The 18444-nt window shown below is 37.0% G+C and overlaps 2 protein-coding genes across 2 annotated transcripts in view; one reads left to right on the top strand and one right to left on the bottom strand.

Moving 5' to 3' along the window:
- The window catches only part of csrnp1a (cysteine-serine-rich nuclear protein 1a), an 811199-nt gene that overhangs the window by 149022 nt on the left and 643733 nt on the right, over positions 1 to 18444 (bottom strand). The gene's annotated exons all lie outside the window — the stretch shown is intronic.
- Positions 1 to 18444, top strand: part of cdyl (chromodomain protein, Y-like) — a 46623-nt gene that overhangs the window by 11664 nt on the left and 16515 nt on the right. The window contains exons 2-4 of the mRNA XM_087240822.1: positions 14159 to 14927; positions 16488 to 16750; positions 17568 to 17740. Of these exons, the coding sequence (XP_087096948.1) occupies positions 14159 to 14927; positions 16488 to 16750; positions 17568 to 17740 (1205 nt within the window). The remainder of the gene's footprint in view (positions 1 to 14158; positions 14928 to 16487; positions 16751 to 17567; positions 17741 to 18444) is intronic.

Here is an 18444-nt window from a genome sequence, read left to right as displayed (position 1 = left end):
ACGTAGTCAGTAGTCTTCAAAGTAAGTGAAAGATCCAGACTAGTATCCCGCTGATTTGATTCAGTAGGGCACTTTTTTGTCAGACGACTCACCGGTTTGACTTTCATTTATTCATCATCATTATTTCTAAAAAGCACCCGGTCCATATACATTTTTTTAGAACGCATTTAGTCTACAGATGCCTGATAGTTAGCTGTGGAGCTAATGTTAATCATCACATTTCCTTTATTGAACGTATAAAAATCGTAAACATAATTTACTCGAGTGCACGCCTCAATGTCTCGCGTCCCCCTTAATAGATGTTGGGGCCCCCCTGGTGGAGCACCCCACAGTTTGAAAATCCCTGCTCTAGCCTAATGTTGAATATAATGCAAGAGGGAATCTAATATTAACAAGTGGTTTATTTTACCATTGAAAAAAATGGTCTAATAATGTTGTCAATGGCAGATTGCAAGCATATGCAGGGCTCGAAATTAACTTTTTTATTTGGTAGCACCGGTGTTCCCAACTTCAAATATTTAGGAGCACCAAAAAAATTTTAGGAGCACCAGAAAAAATTTAGGAGCACCCACCAAAAATGAATGAGCACCGCTGCAAATAGTTTTTTAAGGGATTTATTGTATTTTAAAACAACATTAATAGGACTGACAAAAACCAGAAACAACTATCTAACTAATGCTGCGAAGACATTGATATTTGTGTGCAATAATTCCAAAATGAATGTCTAATAATTAGGCCATAGAATATTAATGATGATGAAAATGACAATAATAGTAACAATGGATTCCATTTCTCCTTATGATACTGCCTTGAATGTGCATGAATGTATGTTATCTGCTATAAAAAGTCTGTTACTTTATGAAAAATAATTATATAGTTTGCATCAAACAAAAATGAAGCATTGCAGTGAGAAAAAATTATTTTGTGCTGCTGTTTTTATATGCATGTAAATTTAATAAATAATGTTTCTGCTACAAAACAAACAAAAGATTATAATAAATCATTCAATTCAATGATGAAAGCTGCAAAGCAGTCATCAGTAAATAAATAAAAAAATAATATACACCTCAAACAAGAATAGACAAAAGAGAGAAAGTAAAGTCTCACTTCTATCACTCTTTAAAAGTTTTGGTTTCAGTTTGTGTCAATTTAAAGGTTCAGTCTGAGCTGATCTTCATGTTTCTGTGTTAGTGGAAAAGCTGGCGAGTCAGCCGACCCAATTTATGAGCAGGCCCAATACCGGCCCAATACCGGTCTTTGTTATGAGCCGCAGTTTTAGTGTAAACTTAGTAAAGGCGAGCTCCTTTGGCGATGATATGTACAGTATTAGATTTGACTTTTAGCGGACATTTGCGCTGAATACGCAGTGAACGCAACGCATGGAGATTCGGGCACCTTCTCCAAGAAGCGCGTACTCGATTGATCACAGCTGGCGGATAATTATTCACCACGTGACGTGTCATGATCGCTTTCATCTGCGCCTCAACTTCAGGTGGGGTTTGCAAACCTGTGTGCTTTAAGTTTTTACTCTTCAGCCATTTGTATTTCCCGTGGTCATAAAAGCTCCTTCCCTGTCATCTGACAGCGGAATACCTTGAGTGAATGACAGCTAATATGAACCAATATAGCGGCAGGGAAGAGCGATTCAGCACGTTTTTAGAAAAAACCAAAACAGGTCGCACTACAACCATTATCTGCAGTCGCACTAATGCTCCCAGATATATTATGAGGTCGCATAGATTAATTTTCGGGCGCATATGCGACCAAAATGGTCGCAATTTCGAGCCCTGATATGTCTCAAGCATAATAATCCAACTTTAGAATGATCAATATCTAATGTCATCACTTTACTGTGAAATGTGAATTAATAACCAGGACAAATATAAAGTCTGTTCAAGTCCACCGTTCCATGTTCCAGGCCTACACATAGACCTGATATTATTATGGTTGTTTTACCATATATTTGAGAATGAACAATATTAATCGCGTCCTCCTGTTAACCTTTATTTCACATCTACAGAATCGTGAGAAAATCATGAGAAAATCGTGATCTTGATCTTAAGCAAAAAAAAATTTAATTCTCGTTGTAGCCAGAATCGTGCAGCTCTGTTTCCTCCTAATATTAACAATGGCGTGCTCTATCCGCGTGATTGGTTTCGGGCCGAAGTGTTTCCAGCCAAGCTCCTCTGTCCGGGTGATGTCACGTAATTTGTGACAAACGCGGGAAGGTGATTCTCTTCACATGTAGCGAAACCATAGAGCGAAACAGACGGCAAAATAGGAAAATGTAAGTTTGCCTACTGGTTGGAAAAAGAAGAGTTTAATTTATTCTTTTTAAGCTTTGTTTCCTCAAAGCTTATCTAAGTTCTGTTGCCTGGTTGAGCTCCATTCATTTATTTAACTACAACTGTAAAAATTGTTTAAGTTAAAGGTTTGATACTGATTAGCACTTGAAGTGGCGATTGGGTCTTAAAATATCGAAATTACCTTTTGGATTCCTGCATATCCCCTTTCATTCATTCATTTTCTTTTTGGCCTAGTCCCTTTATTCAACAGCGGAATGTACTCAGTTTTACGCAGTGCATGCCCTTCCAGCCGCTACCTAACACTGGAAAACACCAATACACACTCATTCACACATATACACTATGGCCAGTTTAGGCCCCGCTTACACTAATGCGTTTTAGTTTGAAAATGCATAAGTTTTGCTACGGGTACGCCATCCGTCCACACAACGCCGGAGTTTTCGAGCGCCGAAAACAGCGTTTTGGAAACGCTGGAGAGGCCGTTTTTATTTTAAAACGCTGCCGCTCCGTCTCAGTGTGGATAAAGGAAAACGGAGACATCTGAAAACGGAGGCGGGGCTGCCTAGATTCGCTAGCTGATTGGGGCTTTTGTGTCATTGCGTATCCTTCCCTTATTCGTCAAATCCCTATCACATGACTATAGCACACGGCTTTAACGCTACCAAAGACAACAGACAAGCCTTCACTGTAAACAACAACATGGACACAGAAATGGGAGCGTTGTTTGCACTATTTTCTGTTTTAGGCTCCATTGTGCAGTTAATCTCGCTAGAACTAGCTAAATATTCGCTAGAACGCGCATTCCCAGAGTGCGCGAATGGTCACGTGATATACGTTTTTGGTGGCGTAGTGTGGGCGGAGATATGTTCAGAAACGCTAGGTAAAACGATAGCGTGGACATGGATCATTTTTGATTTAAAACGCCGTTTTCAAACTAAAACGCACAAGTGTAAACGGGGTTTACTTCGTTTATTCAATTCCCCTATAGTGCATGTCTTTGGGGGTGGGGGAAACCAGAACACCCCACACAGAAATGCCAACTGACCCAGCCTGGGCTCGAACCAGCGATCTTCTTACTGTGAGGCGATCGTGCTACCCCCTGCGCCACTGTGTCGCTGAAACAAATACATAATGTAGTAAAATTAGCAAGTAGAAAATGTATTTTAAATAGTTGTAACACTTGCCTTCTATTTTTTTCTTTAAAAAATGCATGGCAAAGAATGTGAAAACACTTTTTTTGCCGCATTTAATAACGTTAATTCTATATATATTTATTTTTCCAAGAAACAGTCATACACATATTAGGGTTGGACGATGTTGACCAATTTGGCATCAAACGATGTCTAATATGAAACATCGTCATGGACGATGGCATCGTTGTCATAGGCGGAGGTGAATTAATTATTTATGAATAATTAATTAATTCAATATGAATTAATTATTTGTAGCCTTTCAACTACCTGACCCGCATGGTCTTAAACCCGCTCATAAAATTGTTGTTGCGCAGCCTGTTTTCAATACAAAATGTTCTCGACTACATGCACAGAGTAGGGGACATCCACGCAAAATGCATCTTTGCACCTAAAAACATGAAATGCGGCACTCAGGGATAGTTTAAAACTTTGTCATACCAGCCTACTAAAGTAAACAAAAGCCCACAATGATTGCTCTGCCTTCAAGCTATTCTGTTTGGCGCACTGCTCTGGAACTGAGAGACAGCAGCACTGCATGTAAAAGTCAAAAAACATAACTTGGAGTGAGTCATGACTGAAATCTCTCCCAACATTAATATTTTACAGCCATCCAGGTAACGAACATTATCATAATCAACAACAAATCTCTTTCAATTCTCTTCGACATCCACCTTTCTTTCCCATGTATTAAGCCTGAATTATCAGGGTTCAAAATTAACAGTTTTGCTTTGTAGCAGCTAATATTATTGTTGCTGACCTATACATTTTATTAATCATTTGAAAAATGTAGCAGTAATCCCTCCTTCCACCTAATGAAGAAAAAGTACAATAAGTAATTTGTAAAATGTAAAATTGGTGCAGTTAAACCCAAAAATCACAATGTAGCAGGCGCTCCCAAACCAAACATCAACATAGTGCGTATAACCTTATTTCACTATATTTAATTTTAAGATAATGTGGTCACTTTACACAACAAAATAACAAACAACTAAGAACGGAGATGACAATGGATGCTTTGTAGCATAGATGACTATGGATGTTTAAAGGGAAAGAAAGTTGCTTTCTACAACATCGTTGCATCTTCAAATTCTCAAGTTGTCATCTACTTACCATTTATAGAAAAAAAAATAAAGTTGAAATAGAAAGTAAGTAGCATCTTACAAATGCTAAAAAGATGGGAGTCATGGCCATCTGTCAAGTGCATGTTTACAAAGAAAAAAGTAGGCAAAGTAGTGCATTGGAGTAGAAAAGCACAAATGGAGGGGAAGGGGAAGGGCTAAAGGCTGATTTATACTTCTTCGTCAAACGCCGGCGTATGCTACGGCGCTGACTCATAGCCCTTCGCCGTGGCCGTCGCCATCACTGACGTGCACCTCTCAAAAAATGTAACTACACGTCGCAACGACGCGTAGCGTAAGCTCTGTGATTGGTCGGCTTGGTATCGCTGACGAGTCTGGGCGGGACCGAGAGCCGTGCGAATGGCACGAGCGATTGTTTACAAGTGTGGAGTCCCGTGAAGGAGCTCCGGATGGAAAGTTTTGTTTTGTGTTTACCTCATAGTTAAAGTTGTTCCTGCCTCAAAATGAACGAGTTTGAGCCACTTGTACATCCGGGAAGTGTTCAGAAAAAGCAAAAAAGCAGCGAAAAAACTCGACACAGAGGAACATTTACACCTCACTGCCAACTAGCGTTTCGGAAGTGTTAATGCAGACCAACAGAGACAGCGCACAGAAGTATAAATGCACAGCCATGCGCGTTGCATGCGCCGTGGGTTACGCCGGTCAACTGACACAGAAGTATAAATTAGGCTTAAGGGGTAGAATTGGCATTAGGTCTAAATGTGTTACTATAAAATCTGTAGAAAAAATTCGAATTAAAAACCCTGATAATTCGGGCTTAATACATGGAATAGAAAGGTGGATGTCGAAGAGAATTGAAAGTGATTTGTTGTTAATCATGATAATGTTTGTTACCTGGATGGCTGTCAAATATTAATGTTGGGAGAGATTTCAGTCATGACTTACTCCTGTGCACTCTCGATGAATGAGAACTATAAATGAGCATTGATTCAATATGTTAAATTGTTCTCTGATATCTGCACAGTGTGCTGCTCAAAGTGAAAATATTTCCACAGAAACTGTTTATAACCACAATGGTTTGTTTAGTACAATCTTAGATAAACTAAAAATGAGAAAAATATAATTGTTGTATACACACGAGAATACTTTGTGCCCATCAAGTGCCACCTGGGCGGTGCATATTAATGATCTCATGCGAATCCCATCTGAATCGGTATTTTGTTCTGACTGGACTTTTTTAAAGGATTTTACACTCAAATGATTTACATAAGAAAGTGGAAACTGTGGTGTTATGGGATTATTTGTATTTTATTTTCATGTTCTGAACTATTATTATTCAGCTATGCAAACAATATCCAGATTTTTTTTCTATGGCACCTTTAAATGCATACACACATTTAATTAAGAACTGATAACATGAACCATAAAACACTAAAATATATATACATTGTTGTGCAAAAAAAATGTCACTTATCAAGTCAGAGGGCAAAAGTCATGTGCTTCATGATTACTTATGGTCTTTCAGTGCATGTGACTGCCTGCCTGAGCATTGTCAACAGTTGGAGGCAGCATGAAATTTGATGGGCTCATAATTCCCTGTGCAGAAGAGACCCTGAACCTAACTCTATGCTAAAAGTTTACTTCTACTTTTTTAATGCTAAAATGACAGCTGCTAGTTGATATGGCAAGTTGATATAGTCAACAGAAGGTCTAAAGCAGACAAAAAAATCTGTTAGATGTGATTAGGAAAGTTTTTAAGCAAGTAAAAGTTCTTTCAGACCAGACTTAAAAACTGAACAAGCAGGGATAGAGAAGGATTTTTCTTTCTTTTTTTTCAACAAAAGGGAGTGTTTGGGTGTTTACAACAACATTTAACCCACCTTAAAGACAGAAAATCAGACTTTATATTCCAGAGAAAAACGGTTACAGGTTTGGAATGACATAAACAAAGAATTCAGCTTTTATTTATGGGATAAACACACCCCTAAAGGTCCCGTGAAGTGCTTTGAAATGTGCATTTTTATTTGATGCTTGACATAATCTCAACTGAAGCACGATGAGAGGGTGGGATATAGTGTAGCTATGCCTCCCCTTTTTTAAAAAACACCCAGTAGCATTTTGTTTTATCACTGCTCTGCTATGAGAATGGTTGATCTGCAAAATGAAAAGTCTCTTGCAGGGGGCGGGGCTTTTCAAATACTGGAAAGCATTTGATTGGTTATGATTTAATGAGCAACTATAGTATGGGTTGTCGCAAATAAAATCATTGATCCATTTAGGTGGAAGTAACAAACCACAAACTTTACATGTTTATACCAGTTTTATATGCTTTAAACCAAAATTGTGTCACTGTTTTGGAGCACACTTGCTTATGGATATCTTAAACGAACAATACTAATACTAACATCTAAAAAACTTTATTTTAATTTCATAGGACTTTTAACAAGTACTGCTAGTACTGTTTTTACTACTGTACTGTTATATTTAGACTTAATTGTGCTTGGTAGCCTCACACAATGAACTGATTCTGTGATAAAAGTGCCTTATTTCTTAGTTTGAAAGCAGGTGTTTGTGTGCTTTATTCAGATTGGCCACAGTGCTGTAAGACCAGACCAGGCCAGCTGAGATTTGCATGCAAAGGAACCTGAAGCAGCTGACACTTTCATTGTAGTGTCATTGAGTTTGATTGAGGAATAAGACACAGAATTTTTTTGTAAACTTCACAAAGGATCCTGTTATGGTGACATTTACAGTCAGGTTATTATCATGACACCACGGTATCATTAATATTGCAGACCAGTGCAATTACAGTAGTAGAATCAGCAACTTCACAGGCAGAATGGACTGTATTAGGATAAGACTGCAGACTTAAAAATGACAATGCAGTCATTGCAGTGTTTTCCCTAGGTTTACCTTTGGTGACGGGGATGTTTTGCAGGAAATATTGCTAATTTCCAGAGAACTAAAATGATTTAAGTTTTTTCAGATTATTGGAATATATAGAGCAATAAATAATATGGATATGTGTTCTGCTCTGTAATAGTTGTATGGGTTATTTTCACAAAACCATTAAAACAACATGGTACTTAAGATTTTAAATATAAAACTAAGTAATTTGTTAATAAAAAACTATAATAAAGACAGCGCTGTTCTCTACAAAGCAAAATGTGTCATTTCAACAAAATTCAGGGCTCAAGAATAAGGACTGCCTTGTGGCCCGGGGCCAGTGCGAGAGACTGTTGGGACAGTAGACATGATCATTACTGGCCCGATCTTGACAGTGCTGCCTTGTCACTTAAGTTTAATTTTTCAATTGCATGCATTTTAAGTTTGTTATTTTTAACCTTCTCTGTGATGTTGTAAACACCGTATTGCTTTTCGGTTTCTCTTATCTGATTTGATGTTTTGAGCATGCTATTTTTTCCCCATAACCTGGTAACAACCAGTACCGTGAAGTGACGGCAACATCAAATTATAAACGAAAATGTCTCTTTCTTATATCTTAGAAGCAGGACATTTTCATGGGAACAACACAATGAACTAAATAAATTGATGTTTTGCAGTTTGGCAAGTCAGACACCTTTACTCTTTCCATACTGCTCTTTGTTTGCATAACACTTTGAATTTTGCACATATTTATTAACATTTTAAAATATTTAAATCTAGATTCTCTGACATTTTTTTTGAAACATTATTTAATATATGTAACTAAAAATAGCTATTAACTTCTCTTTTGTTTTGTTATTTGGTGGGGCCAGTGAAAATTCTGCCAGGGCAAGTAAAAATCCGAATCAAGTGTTAAACCCTGTAATTGATTTATTTTTAATCTTTTTTACTGAATTTTCTACTGAAATTCTCATTACCAAAACGTGTCCATGTGTGTTATGTTGTAATTTAAACAAATTAGAAAAGTTTTAGAATAAAAACAAATGAATTGTTCTAATAGATTATCTTACATGACAGAACAAACAGCTTACAGAATATTCATGTAAAATGACAATGAGAAAAAAATAATAAATTATGTGTCCGTGACGGATGTTCTCACCCTCCGCAACCATTTTAAAGTGCTGTTTAAACACACATAAAGAGTTTAAATAAAGTTTAATTTTGTAAAAAGGAGCACATGGGCCAGTTGTTTGCCAAGAAAGCAGATCTTTTATATTTCTCCAGTTTAATGTAAAATGTTCTCCTGTCAAAATGGTTACACAACTTTTTGATTATCATTACCGAAACAGGTAGTTTTCTCTATTTACATAATTGTTAGATTTGCAAATTTTTATGTCAAAAATTTTTTTTAAAGTCTTAATTTTATCCACTGAGAATTTTTTTTCAAATCATCATAGCTTCCCTATTATTTGCAAAACATATTGAGGCACCTCGTTCTCCGCAACTCTTTTCTCATATACCGCAACCATTTAGAGACAATGGCAGTAGAGAAAACATCTGTTTCGGGAATGAGAATTTATGAAAATTGCATGCTAGATTCAAATAACTCTTTTGAATTTAATGTTAGTTTAAAAATGTATTAACTGTTTATATTTTGCTTTGATTTGTTTTATTTTAGACAGTCAGCTAGTAAAAAAAGAAAATCTTTAGCAAAAGCTAGGTTGGGAAAAAATTGTACAGCAACCCAGAACTACTTACAAAAGAAAGGAAAGAGAGAGACACACACACTTTGTTTCAATTATCTGCAAAAACAAAATTTAAGTGAAACATTTTTTCAAAAATTCATGTTTGAAATTTTTTTTAAAGACAAGTTTTTGTGAGAATTACCCATATCATTATGGAAAAGAATTATTTTGCATTAGCTCACCAAATATCTATACATGTAAAACTGTGCTGCTTTTTATTCTGAATTCTCACTGTAAATCAGATGAGCTTTTATAATAAGTATGATGTATCAAATAGTCTAAAATAATAAACAGAAAATAATGAATCAGAACACTTTCTGTCATGTTTAGTTCATATTAAAAGAAACAAATGTTTGAAAATAAATAATAAAAGTCATCCGTAGGCCGGTCACAATATTTAGATTTTGCTGTGGGATATATTGCACCAAAATCTACAAATCCAGCTATATTATTGTGGTTTTTAAACTATTTTATTCAACTCCTTTTATAATGCCTGCATGACAATTTACTAGCCTAGTAATGCAAGAACACTCTTTCAAAGGAACATCAACATCTTTACCTTGTGGATCATTGTGTGGCTGCACATCTTTGGGTCAGTGACAGTGATAAACCTGGGCTTAGAGGTGGATATAATCTTGTAGGAAGGCCAGATGTCCTGTTTAGTTTCTCCCACCTAATCAAAGTTAAAGCTTGTAGAACATTAATAACCATTCAATTACTATTTGTTATCAATTAATTAGCCAAAATATTCTCATTTCGCTAAGGCTCATGCTGCGGAGTGAGGCGAAATTTTAAATCAGGTTTCAGACAACATATGTGATTAGTTCTCCTTGCGCCTAAAATGTTGAATACACACAGTTGTCAAAATATTGATTGTGTAGGCACCCTGAACAAACCCAGGAAATACAGTCAGTGGGAAAGCATAGGATAAACAGGGGATTAAACTGCTTTTATTTGATTCAACAGGTTTTAATAAGCACAAGACCACGACAGCATATATATGGTTCTATGGACCATATATGGTTTATTAAAATTTTCCCATTTATAAAGTATGCAGTGATGCAATGTCTTTGTCGCTGCTAATTAGGGTTGTGACGGTATGAATTTTTTACGGTATGATAATCGTCTAAAACAGGGGTTTTCAAAGTGTGAGGCGCGCCTCCCCTGGGGGGCGCCAGAGCATGTCAGGGGAGGCGCGGGAAAAATATAATATAATAAAAATATAATTATTAAGTTTAATTATTATATGTATTTTTTATTATATTTAAACGTTTTAATTAAACAAAGCAAAAAAAAAAAAACTAATACGTCAAATATAAGAAAACCTTTTTTACCCAGAAGGCCTGAAGCTGTGAATTCGCTTCTGTTTGGCAAGCCCGCCAATACAGGTATATGCCTGCTAATACAATGGGTCGGTTTCTGAGAGCCACCCCGATTCAAAGCTGTAATGAAGTTCACGGCCCTTTGGCCGCCGGGAAGGAGGCGGAGAACCGAAGCAGTTTTAAAGTGATTTATTAATGACAGTGACGGCACCTCCGTCTAAACCAAAACAAACGGACCGCAGATCCTCACGGAGACTGCCGTCAAACTGAAAGCAAAAGTAAAATATGTCCGGGTCCGGTCCTCTCTCGGCTTCCTCTGCCTTTGTTTCTCCTTTTATGATCCAGAGCTCCTTCCGTGGGATCTGAGGCAGGTGCGAACCGCAGGTGTATCCACTTACGCGGTGGCCTCACTCCGTTCCCACGGCGCTCGGCCACGCCCCCTCGTCACAAAAGCCTTCAAGTTCAGGGCTTAAACCCAAAAGACAACGATATGATGATCAGTATTTGAGTTTATGATTTACGTGGACAGGAACAGCTGTTGAACCACGACCTTTATGTGTGGTTTGTCAAAATATTTTGGCTAATGACAGCATGAGACCCACTAAACTTCCACTGTTTTGACTGGGATGGACAGTTCTTGGAACTGTTCTATTCATATTAAACCATCATCCTAGTTTTAAAAACGATATATTAAAATACTTGTTATTACTCTGTAAATAATTGTGTTTGGTGAGGAGGGGGGCGCCAATGGATAAGGTGTGTCAAAAGGGAGGCCCACTGTCTTAGACTTTAAAAAACCCTGGTCTAAAACAATACCACGGTTTGACGGTTTCGCGGTATACGGTATGTTACAAATGTTACAAAATAATAGAACAATGAAGCAAATTTGACTTTTTCCAAATAATATATTTTCAGTTACTATAAACAACACCACTTACAATGAACAAATAAAAAAATAAGAAAATAATAAATAATGTGTCAAAATCCAAATAAAGTCCAAATAAACATGGTGCAAATCCTCAGTAAAAAAATAGATATAAATATTTACTATACTATAAATAGTTACATAACGAAACTAGATTCAATATGGAACATCCTTAGGTTTTATGTGCCAGCATGGATATGGTTGTCTGTGGATATGGATTTGGATGTGGTTGTCTGCAATGCAGACAAACAGCTGCACCTTCATTTGCGTCTTTTGAAAACAGCAAGAGCAGCAGTTCGTCTTTGCTGTGTCACTGTTTTGTCATGTTTCTGTGCTGCTGTGCATGCAAAAGTACTTAGTATGAGAATTATTTCATGCAAAACTTTTTTTTTTGCGTTTTATTTAGCCGCGCATAAATGTATGCCTATCTCTCATTCCGTGTTGTTCAAAAAGCTCGTTGTTGGTCCACAAACAAAAGTGAAACCTATGCTTATTGGTTGTGATATAGCGAGTTTGAACCAATCTGGGCATGGAGGAGGGACAATGCATCAATGTATCATGTCTGGTTTGTCCGGAGACACAGTGACGAGCGTTTCTTTGTCAAATCAGCGTTGTCAAATTTTGATGACGTAACCGCACTGATTCCAGAGCCTATGAAAGCTGCGATTCTCTTCTTTATGTCAATCTTTGAATTGTATGAATCGGATCAGCGGATCAAAAGTTATTAAACATTTAAGAGCAATACTTATTTTTAGCCGCGGGCGGCTGTCTCGGTCTTTAAGGGTTAAAACCGTTGATATGCAATTGTTCATGGTATGATAATCGTGCACGTTCAAATCGTGGTAGACCGTCATACCGGTATATTGTTACAACCCTACTGCTAATTAGAATGTTATTATGAAATATGTTGCATCCTTGATTCTGTTTCAGAAGATGCATCATTATACAGGACTTAATTTAAACTCTCGACTGAAGCTATGAAGTGAGTTTTTAGTCAAAACGTTATTATATTTGTTATTTGCATTTAGCAACATTCACTACGAAGGGCCGAAGTTCACTGAGAAACCACACAAACAGCTGTCAGTATTGCACAATGATTATGTGTGATTTCTCTATCGCGTGCAATATTTTGTGTAGCTTGGTAGAAAACTATTAAGCAGTAGTATAAACTATAAACGCTGTTACAGCTGAACACCTATACTAGATACTCACAGGTTATTACAGAAGCGGTTTTACAGATAAATGCGCTTGACAGTCGCATGTGATTTATCATAGTCTACTTTAGGGTTGTCATGATACTGGAATTCGGTACCAGTCGATACTGGAATTTTAAAAACATCCATTTCCCGAGAACATTTGAGCTCGATCTTAAGCACCGCTGATTTGCCATCGTGTTTATGTGCTCAACATAAATGACTGATTCGCCAAGAAGGTCATAAGTTCACCAAACTCACTGCTGTTTACTGATTATAACCACAGATACAGGGAAACTGGAGCATTTTTAAGGCATCAGCGGATCACTCGTATGTCAGGTTATAAACAAACCAGCCGATCGACGCTGATCGACTGTTGGTATGACGTGACAATTGGTACCAATTGGTACCGAATTCCAGTATCACGACAACCCTAGTCTACAGACCTCTTTCAACATGCAACAAAGGCATTAGATTACTCACTGCTAAAGTTTTACTTTTAGTTTTTTTACCCAGACATTTAAAAAGAATATATTTTAAAGCACAATACTGTGATATTGTGAAACCATGATATTTTTATCCAAGGTTATTATACTGTCAGAATCTTATACCTGCCCATGCCTAGCTGAAACCGTGCGCGAGGGACTTTTTACTCAAAACACACTTCATAATATCAGTCAAGTGTTTAAAATAGATCCTTATGTAAGACAATTCAGTTGTGTTGTTATTAGTTATGGTGAATCTGTGAAAGCAGTTAAATCTTCTGTTTATTCAGCAACCGCTACAGGGAGTTCCTTGATTTCTTCATGTGTATTTTAGGCATGGGACGATAACAGTGTTCAAGGTTTACCGCGGTTTGGAAAAGTTAAGGTTTAAAAACCATCTAAATTTTCTGCTATACCGTTCCTAAGGTATGAGTAAGATTTTTTTTATTTACATTTTTTTATTTGTTTTTTAGGACAACAGTATCTCAAGCAGAACATTTCTCCAAAGTTGCCGTTTTTTAAAAAATTGTGTTTTTGAAACAAATGAAGACAGCTGAAGTCTATAATTCATTTAAATTATTTAGCCTGACATGTCTACTGCTCCACGTTATTTTAAATGTTTCTCAAATGAAAATATATTGTGTACAAAAGGGGGAAAAGGTTTTGTTTTTTTCCAGACATTTAAAAATATATATATCTTAGAGCAGTGATCTTTACACCGTGATATCGTGAAACTGTGATATTTTTATCCAAGGTTATCATACCATCAGAATCTTATACCAGCCCATGCCTAGTGTGTTTGGAGTTTCCATGAGAGCACCCTCTGGCCTTCAGAGGAGCTTTACTACAGATCACACTGTGCATCTGAAAAGATGTAAATGCTAATTTTAGCTTTTGTCAATAACTTTCCACAATCGTAGCTTTCCTTGCGAGTCCTTTAGCATTCATCTTTGTATCCTGCCAGTACTTTAATATTTCATATACACTTCACTAAACCGCACTTCCTCTGCCTGCCTTTCTGTAGGTGGAAAGAATAATAGGCAAACGCAAGAACAAAAAGGGAAAGACTGAGTACTTGGTCCGCTGGCGAGGCTACAGCTTTGAGGGAGACACCTGGGAGCCGGAGGGTCACCTGTCCAGCTGCATCGAGTTCATCCATGAGTTTAATCGACAACACAGCGAAAAGCAGAAAGATGGAACTTTGCTCCGATCCACACGCAGCTCCCCAAGCACAGCCAACACTAGCATCAATGCTCGCAAGCAGATCAGCAGACCTCAACACCCTTCAGCAAATTCCAACACAGCCAAAACCTCTACGCCAACCCCAAACACACACCCCACAAAACGACCTCAGCCAGCACAGAATTCACCCAATGACAGCGACTCGCCACAGCAGAAGAGAGGACGTTCGGCTGGCACGAGCAGCATCATGGGTACAGTCACTGAGACGGCCCCCACAGCAGCGCCAGCTGCTGCACCCACTGTGAGTGCCCTGCGCCGCAGTATGGACCTGTCGAAATCTGGCATCAAAATCCTGGTGCCAAAGAGCCCAATGAACAGCCGCGCTGACACTGAGGAGTCTCCCAGTGAAGCGGCTCATAGTCTGGAGCAGGGCAGCCAAGAGCCAGATGCTGTTCCTCCTGAAGTGGCCTTGCTGGAGAAACCTGCTGGAGCCATGCGGGTGCCAGGAGAAGAGCGAGCCCGAATGGGCACAAGGCCCAGAACGCAAACGGCACTTCCACCACCACAGATACCCATTACGCCAGCTGCCGTCCGCACATTGAATGGGAAAGGTAAAGACATCTTGACTGGGAATATGACTTTCTCATGAGGGTTTTTTATTTCCAGGTTTGCAATCACCGCTAAATTAGTTTGTTCCAGTCAGACACGTATAATTTAATGGATTATGTGTTTCCAGCAATGGAATAACACAATAAACACTAATAAACAAGCTCTTGATAAATAAAAGCAAATGTGTTTTAGCAGAGCATCATGCACTTTCTGGAGTGTTTATCAGCTGTACACTTGGTTATCCTAAATATGATGATGCAAGTACTCCATCAAAACCAAACCATCAAAATTTTGTTAAATGTTTGGATCTTTGTATAACAAAAAGGAATGCTCACATCCATGACGTTTAGTACTTTTTTATATTTAATATCAAACTAAACTAAAATACAGTAATACTGAACTTTATTGTCAGTCTTGCATCTGAGTTTTTTTCTTGCATAATAGCATGATAAATGCTCTCTACAAAGGGACAAGGACTGATACAAAAAAATCATTGTACACAGACCTTATTCAGCTCCAAGACTTTTTAATTTCTCTTTAATAAAACATGATACTCTACTCGACCATTAGACTTTAATGGTATAAATTCATGATTCAACACATGATGTAGGTTTGAAATGATGTTCTATGCCAGCCTTGTGGTCCTTGTAATATGAACGGTCATATAATTTCCTACTGTATTTGAACATATTTTAATCTGGTTCATAAACTACAGACTCCTATACCATACAGAATTACGATACTGCAGAACACTTATAAGTACAGACATAAAAAAAGTTCAAGTATCTGTTTAGATCCTCCAAAAGATTTAAGACTACACCAAAAATAGACACTGTAATTATGTTACACTGTCAGCATACTGTTTAACTGGTAATAATGTTAAACTAATATTTCATTTCAGGTCATAAAAATATTAGCATGTATTTGTTAATGATTGTGTATCCATGATGAACACTCATTTAAATAAATTAATAATAATAATATGTTTCTTATGCTCATCAAGACTGTTTTTATTTTATCAGAAAATCTTAAATTAGGAACAGTAAAGTTGAATTTCCAGCCAAAAATATTATTGAAATGTTTTGTAAAATTCTAAAGATATTTAGTTTTTATTTATAAATCAAACTGACCACAGGCTTTTGACTAATAGATTATAGATTCAGAAATATTAAAGTGATAAAATGACATTTAGAAATAATAAAAATTGGCAATAGCCTAGTGGTTAAGTGCGCCGACATTCAGCACCATGTTGCTCATGGTGATCCAAGTTTGATTCCCGGCTTGATTCCAGTACTATACCGATCCTTTCCCTCTCTGATCCCAATGCTTTCCTGTCTGTCCTCCACTGTCCTATCCCAAGAAAAGGTGAAAAAAAATGTAATTTGTCTAAATACGTTTAAAGGGTGAAATTGTCTTTAGTATCATTTGTCTATTTATATATGATATATGATATGATATAATATCATGATTATATATGATATTATAACTGTACAATTTCTATAGATTATCACAATATTATACATAATTATTTGACTCATACTTTTTTTGCTGCTTTTTCCTAGGAGTGACTACTCTAATGGAGGCCTCGTCTGCCAATGGAACCGCCATCACACAAAGTGCTGCAGCAGGAGTGATGAGCAGCTCAGGACTGACAGGCAAAAGACGTTTTGAGGAACGGGCGAATTTTGACAAGCGCCTGCGTTTCAGTGTTCGACAAACTGAGAGTGCTTACCGCTACAGGGACATAGTTGTTAAAAAACAGGACGGCTTTACACACATTCTGTTTTCTACAAAGACCTCTGAGAACAACTCGCTGAATCCTGACGTAAGTCTAAATGTATAACACAATATGCCAAAGTTGCATGTGGATTCCGTTTTTTAGTTCAGAATGCGCCTAAATAATAGTTCTATTTTAAGTGTCCTGATATTTGACTCATTGCTTTTTATAATCTCATACCTCAACCTCAGAATTAGGGCTGGGTGTCATGATGATAAATAAAAAGTAAAAATAAAATCTGACGCCATAAAGAAAATGTGTTATCCTATTTATACACTGTAAACCCCAACAGTCAACTTTAACAAATGAAATGAGTGTAGTTTACTCAAAATTGACAGAAAGTTTTTTTACTCATTTGAACTTCAGTGTTGAAGGTAATAAGTTCATTACATACCTCATTACTTCAACCTTAATGGAGTAAATTCACAGTACTCGTATAGATTAGTTTTTTTTTTCACTCAAATGGTTTGTAGCAATAGGTTTTCTTAAACGGTTTGAGTTGCCTTAACTTTTTGGGTTTTACAGTACGCAGTTGGTTTGAGTTCTCTTCATTTATTGGGCTTTACTGTGCTCAAATTGCTTCGTTTACTCAAATGGATTAAGTTCACAGAACCCATTAGGATTAGTTTTTGACTTAAATGGTTTGAGTTACCTTAACTTTTTAGGTTTTACCGTGTAAATTTTTAAATGAATTGAAAGTTTGTTAGCATATAGCCATTCTGCGTGTACATCTATCATAGGTGCATACATATTTTTCCTATATATGAAGTTTCTTATACTGTGAATGATTTTGATTCTACCTTGATTTGATCTGTCAACTTTACTCTTTTCAGGTAACTTTACTTTACAACTTTACTCATTTCAGGTAATGAAGGAGGTTCAGAGTGCCATGGCCACAGCAGCAGCTGATGATAGTAAACTTGTTCTACTGAGCGGTGTGGGAAGCGTCTTCTGCTTTGGCCTTGACTTCATCTACTTTATTAGGCGGCTCACTGATGATAGGAAAAAAGAAAGCATCAAAATGGCAGAGACAATCAGGTAAATAAAATATGAGAACATACATTTACTGGGCCCTTCATTAGGTGCGCCTTGCTAGTATCAGGCTGGAAGTAATTTTGCTTTTAGAAGTGGCTTAATTCTTTATGGCATAGATTTGAGAAGGTGCTGAAACTTTCTTTAGAGATTCAAATCCATATTGACATAATTGCATCAAATCTTTTTTTACCACATCACAAAGATGCTTTATTGATTGAGATCAGATTACCATTGGATTACAGTGAACTTTAAAAATGCTGTAGGTAAATGCCAACATGCACATACAATCTGAAAATATGCATGAAAAAATGTCCATTCATACAACTGAACAGGGGAAACCTTCTTAGCAAAAATTAGCATAAATTACCATGGAAATACAGTCAGCCAATAAATTCCAGTAAGTACATGAAACATGAAAGTCATATTGGTTATTATTTTATTTTTTCCCTCACCACTGCTTTGGGGAATGTCAAATATATGGCTGAGCAAGCCTGTTTTAATCAGATGGAAGACAATGTGTCTACATGTTTATCTCATGCATTGTCACAGGTGCAAAAAACAATCAGTGCATAAACAGTTTGTTTGTGTTGTAAAGTCCAGCCAGTTAGTCCAATCATGGTGTCTACTGGTAGACGAAGGTTCACTGCATGTTCGGTCTTTCCAGTGCACTTTAAATTTATTGTTGATTTACTTTAAACTTAACACAT

This window comes from Danio rerio, chromosome 2 (assembly GCF_052040795.2).
Source record: "Danio rerio strain M-AB ecotype USA chromosome 2, GRCz13ab, whole genome shotgun sequence".
Taxonomy (NCBI): domain Eukaryota; kingdom Metazoa; phylum Chordata; class Actinopteri; order Cypriniformes; family Danionidae; genus Danio; species Danio rerio.
This window is presented reverse-complemented; position numbering and strand designations above follow the sequence as displayed.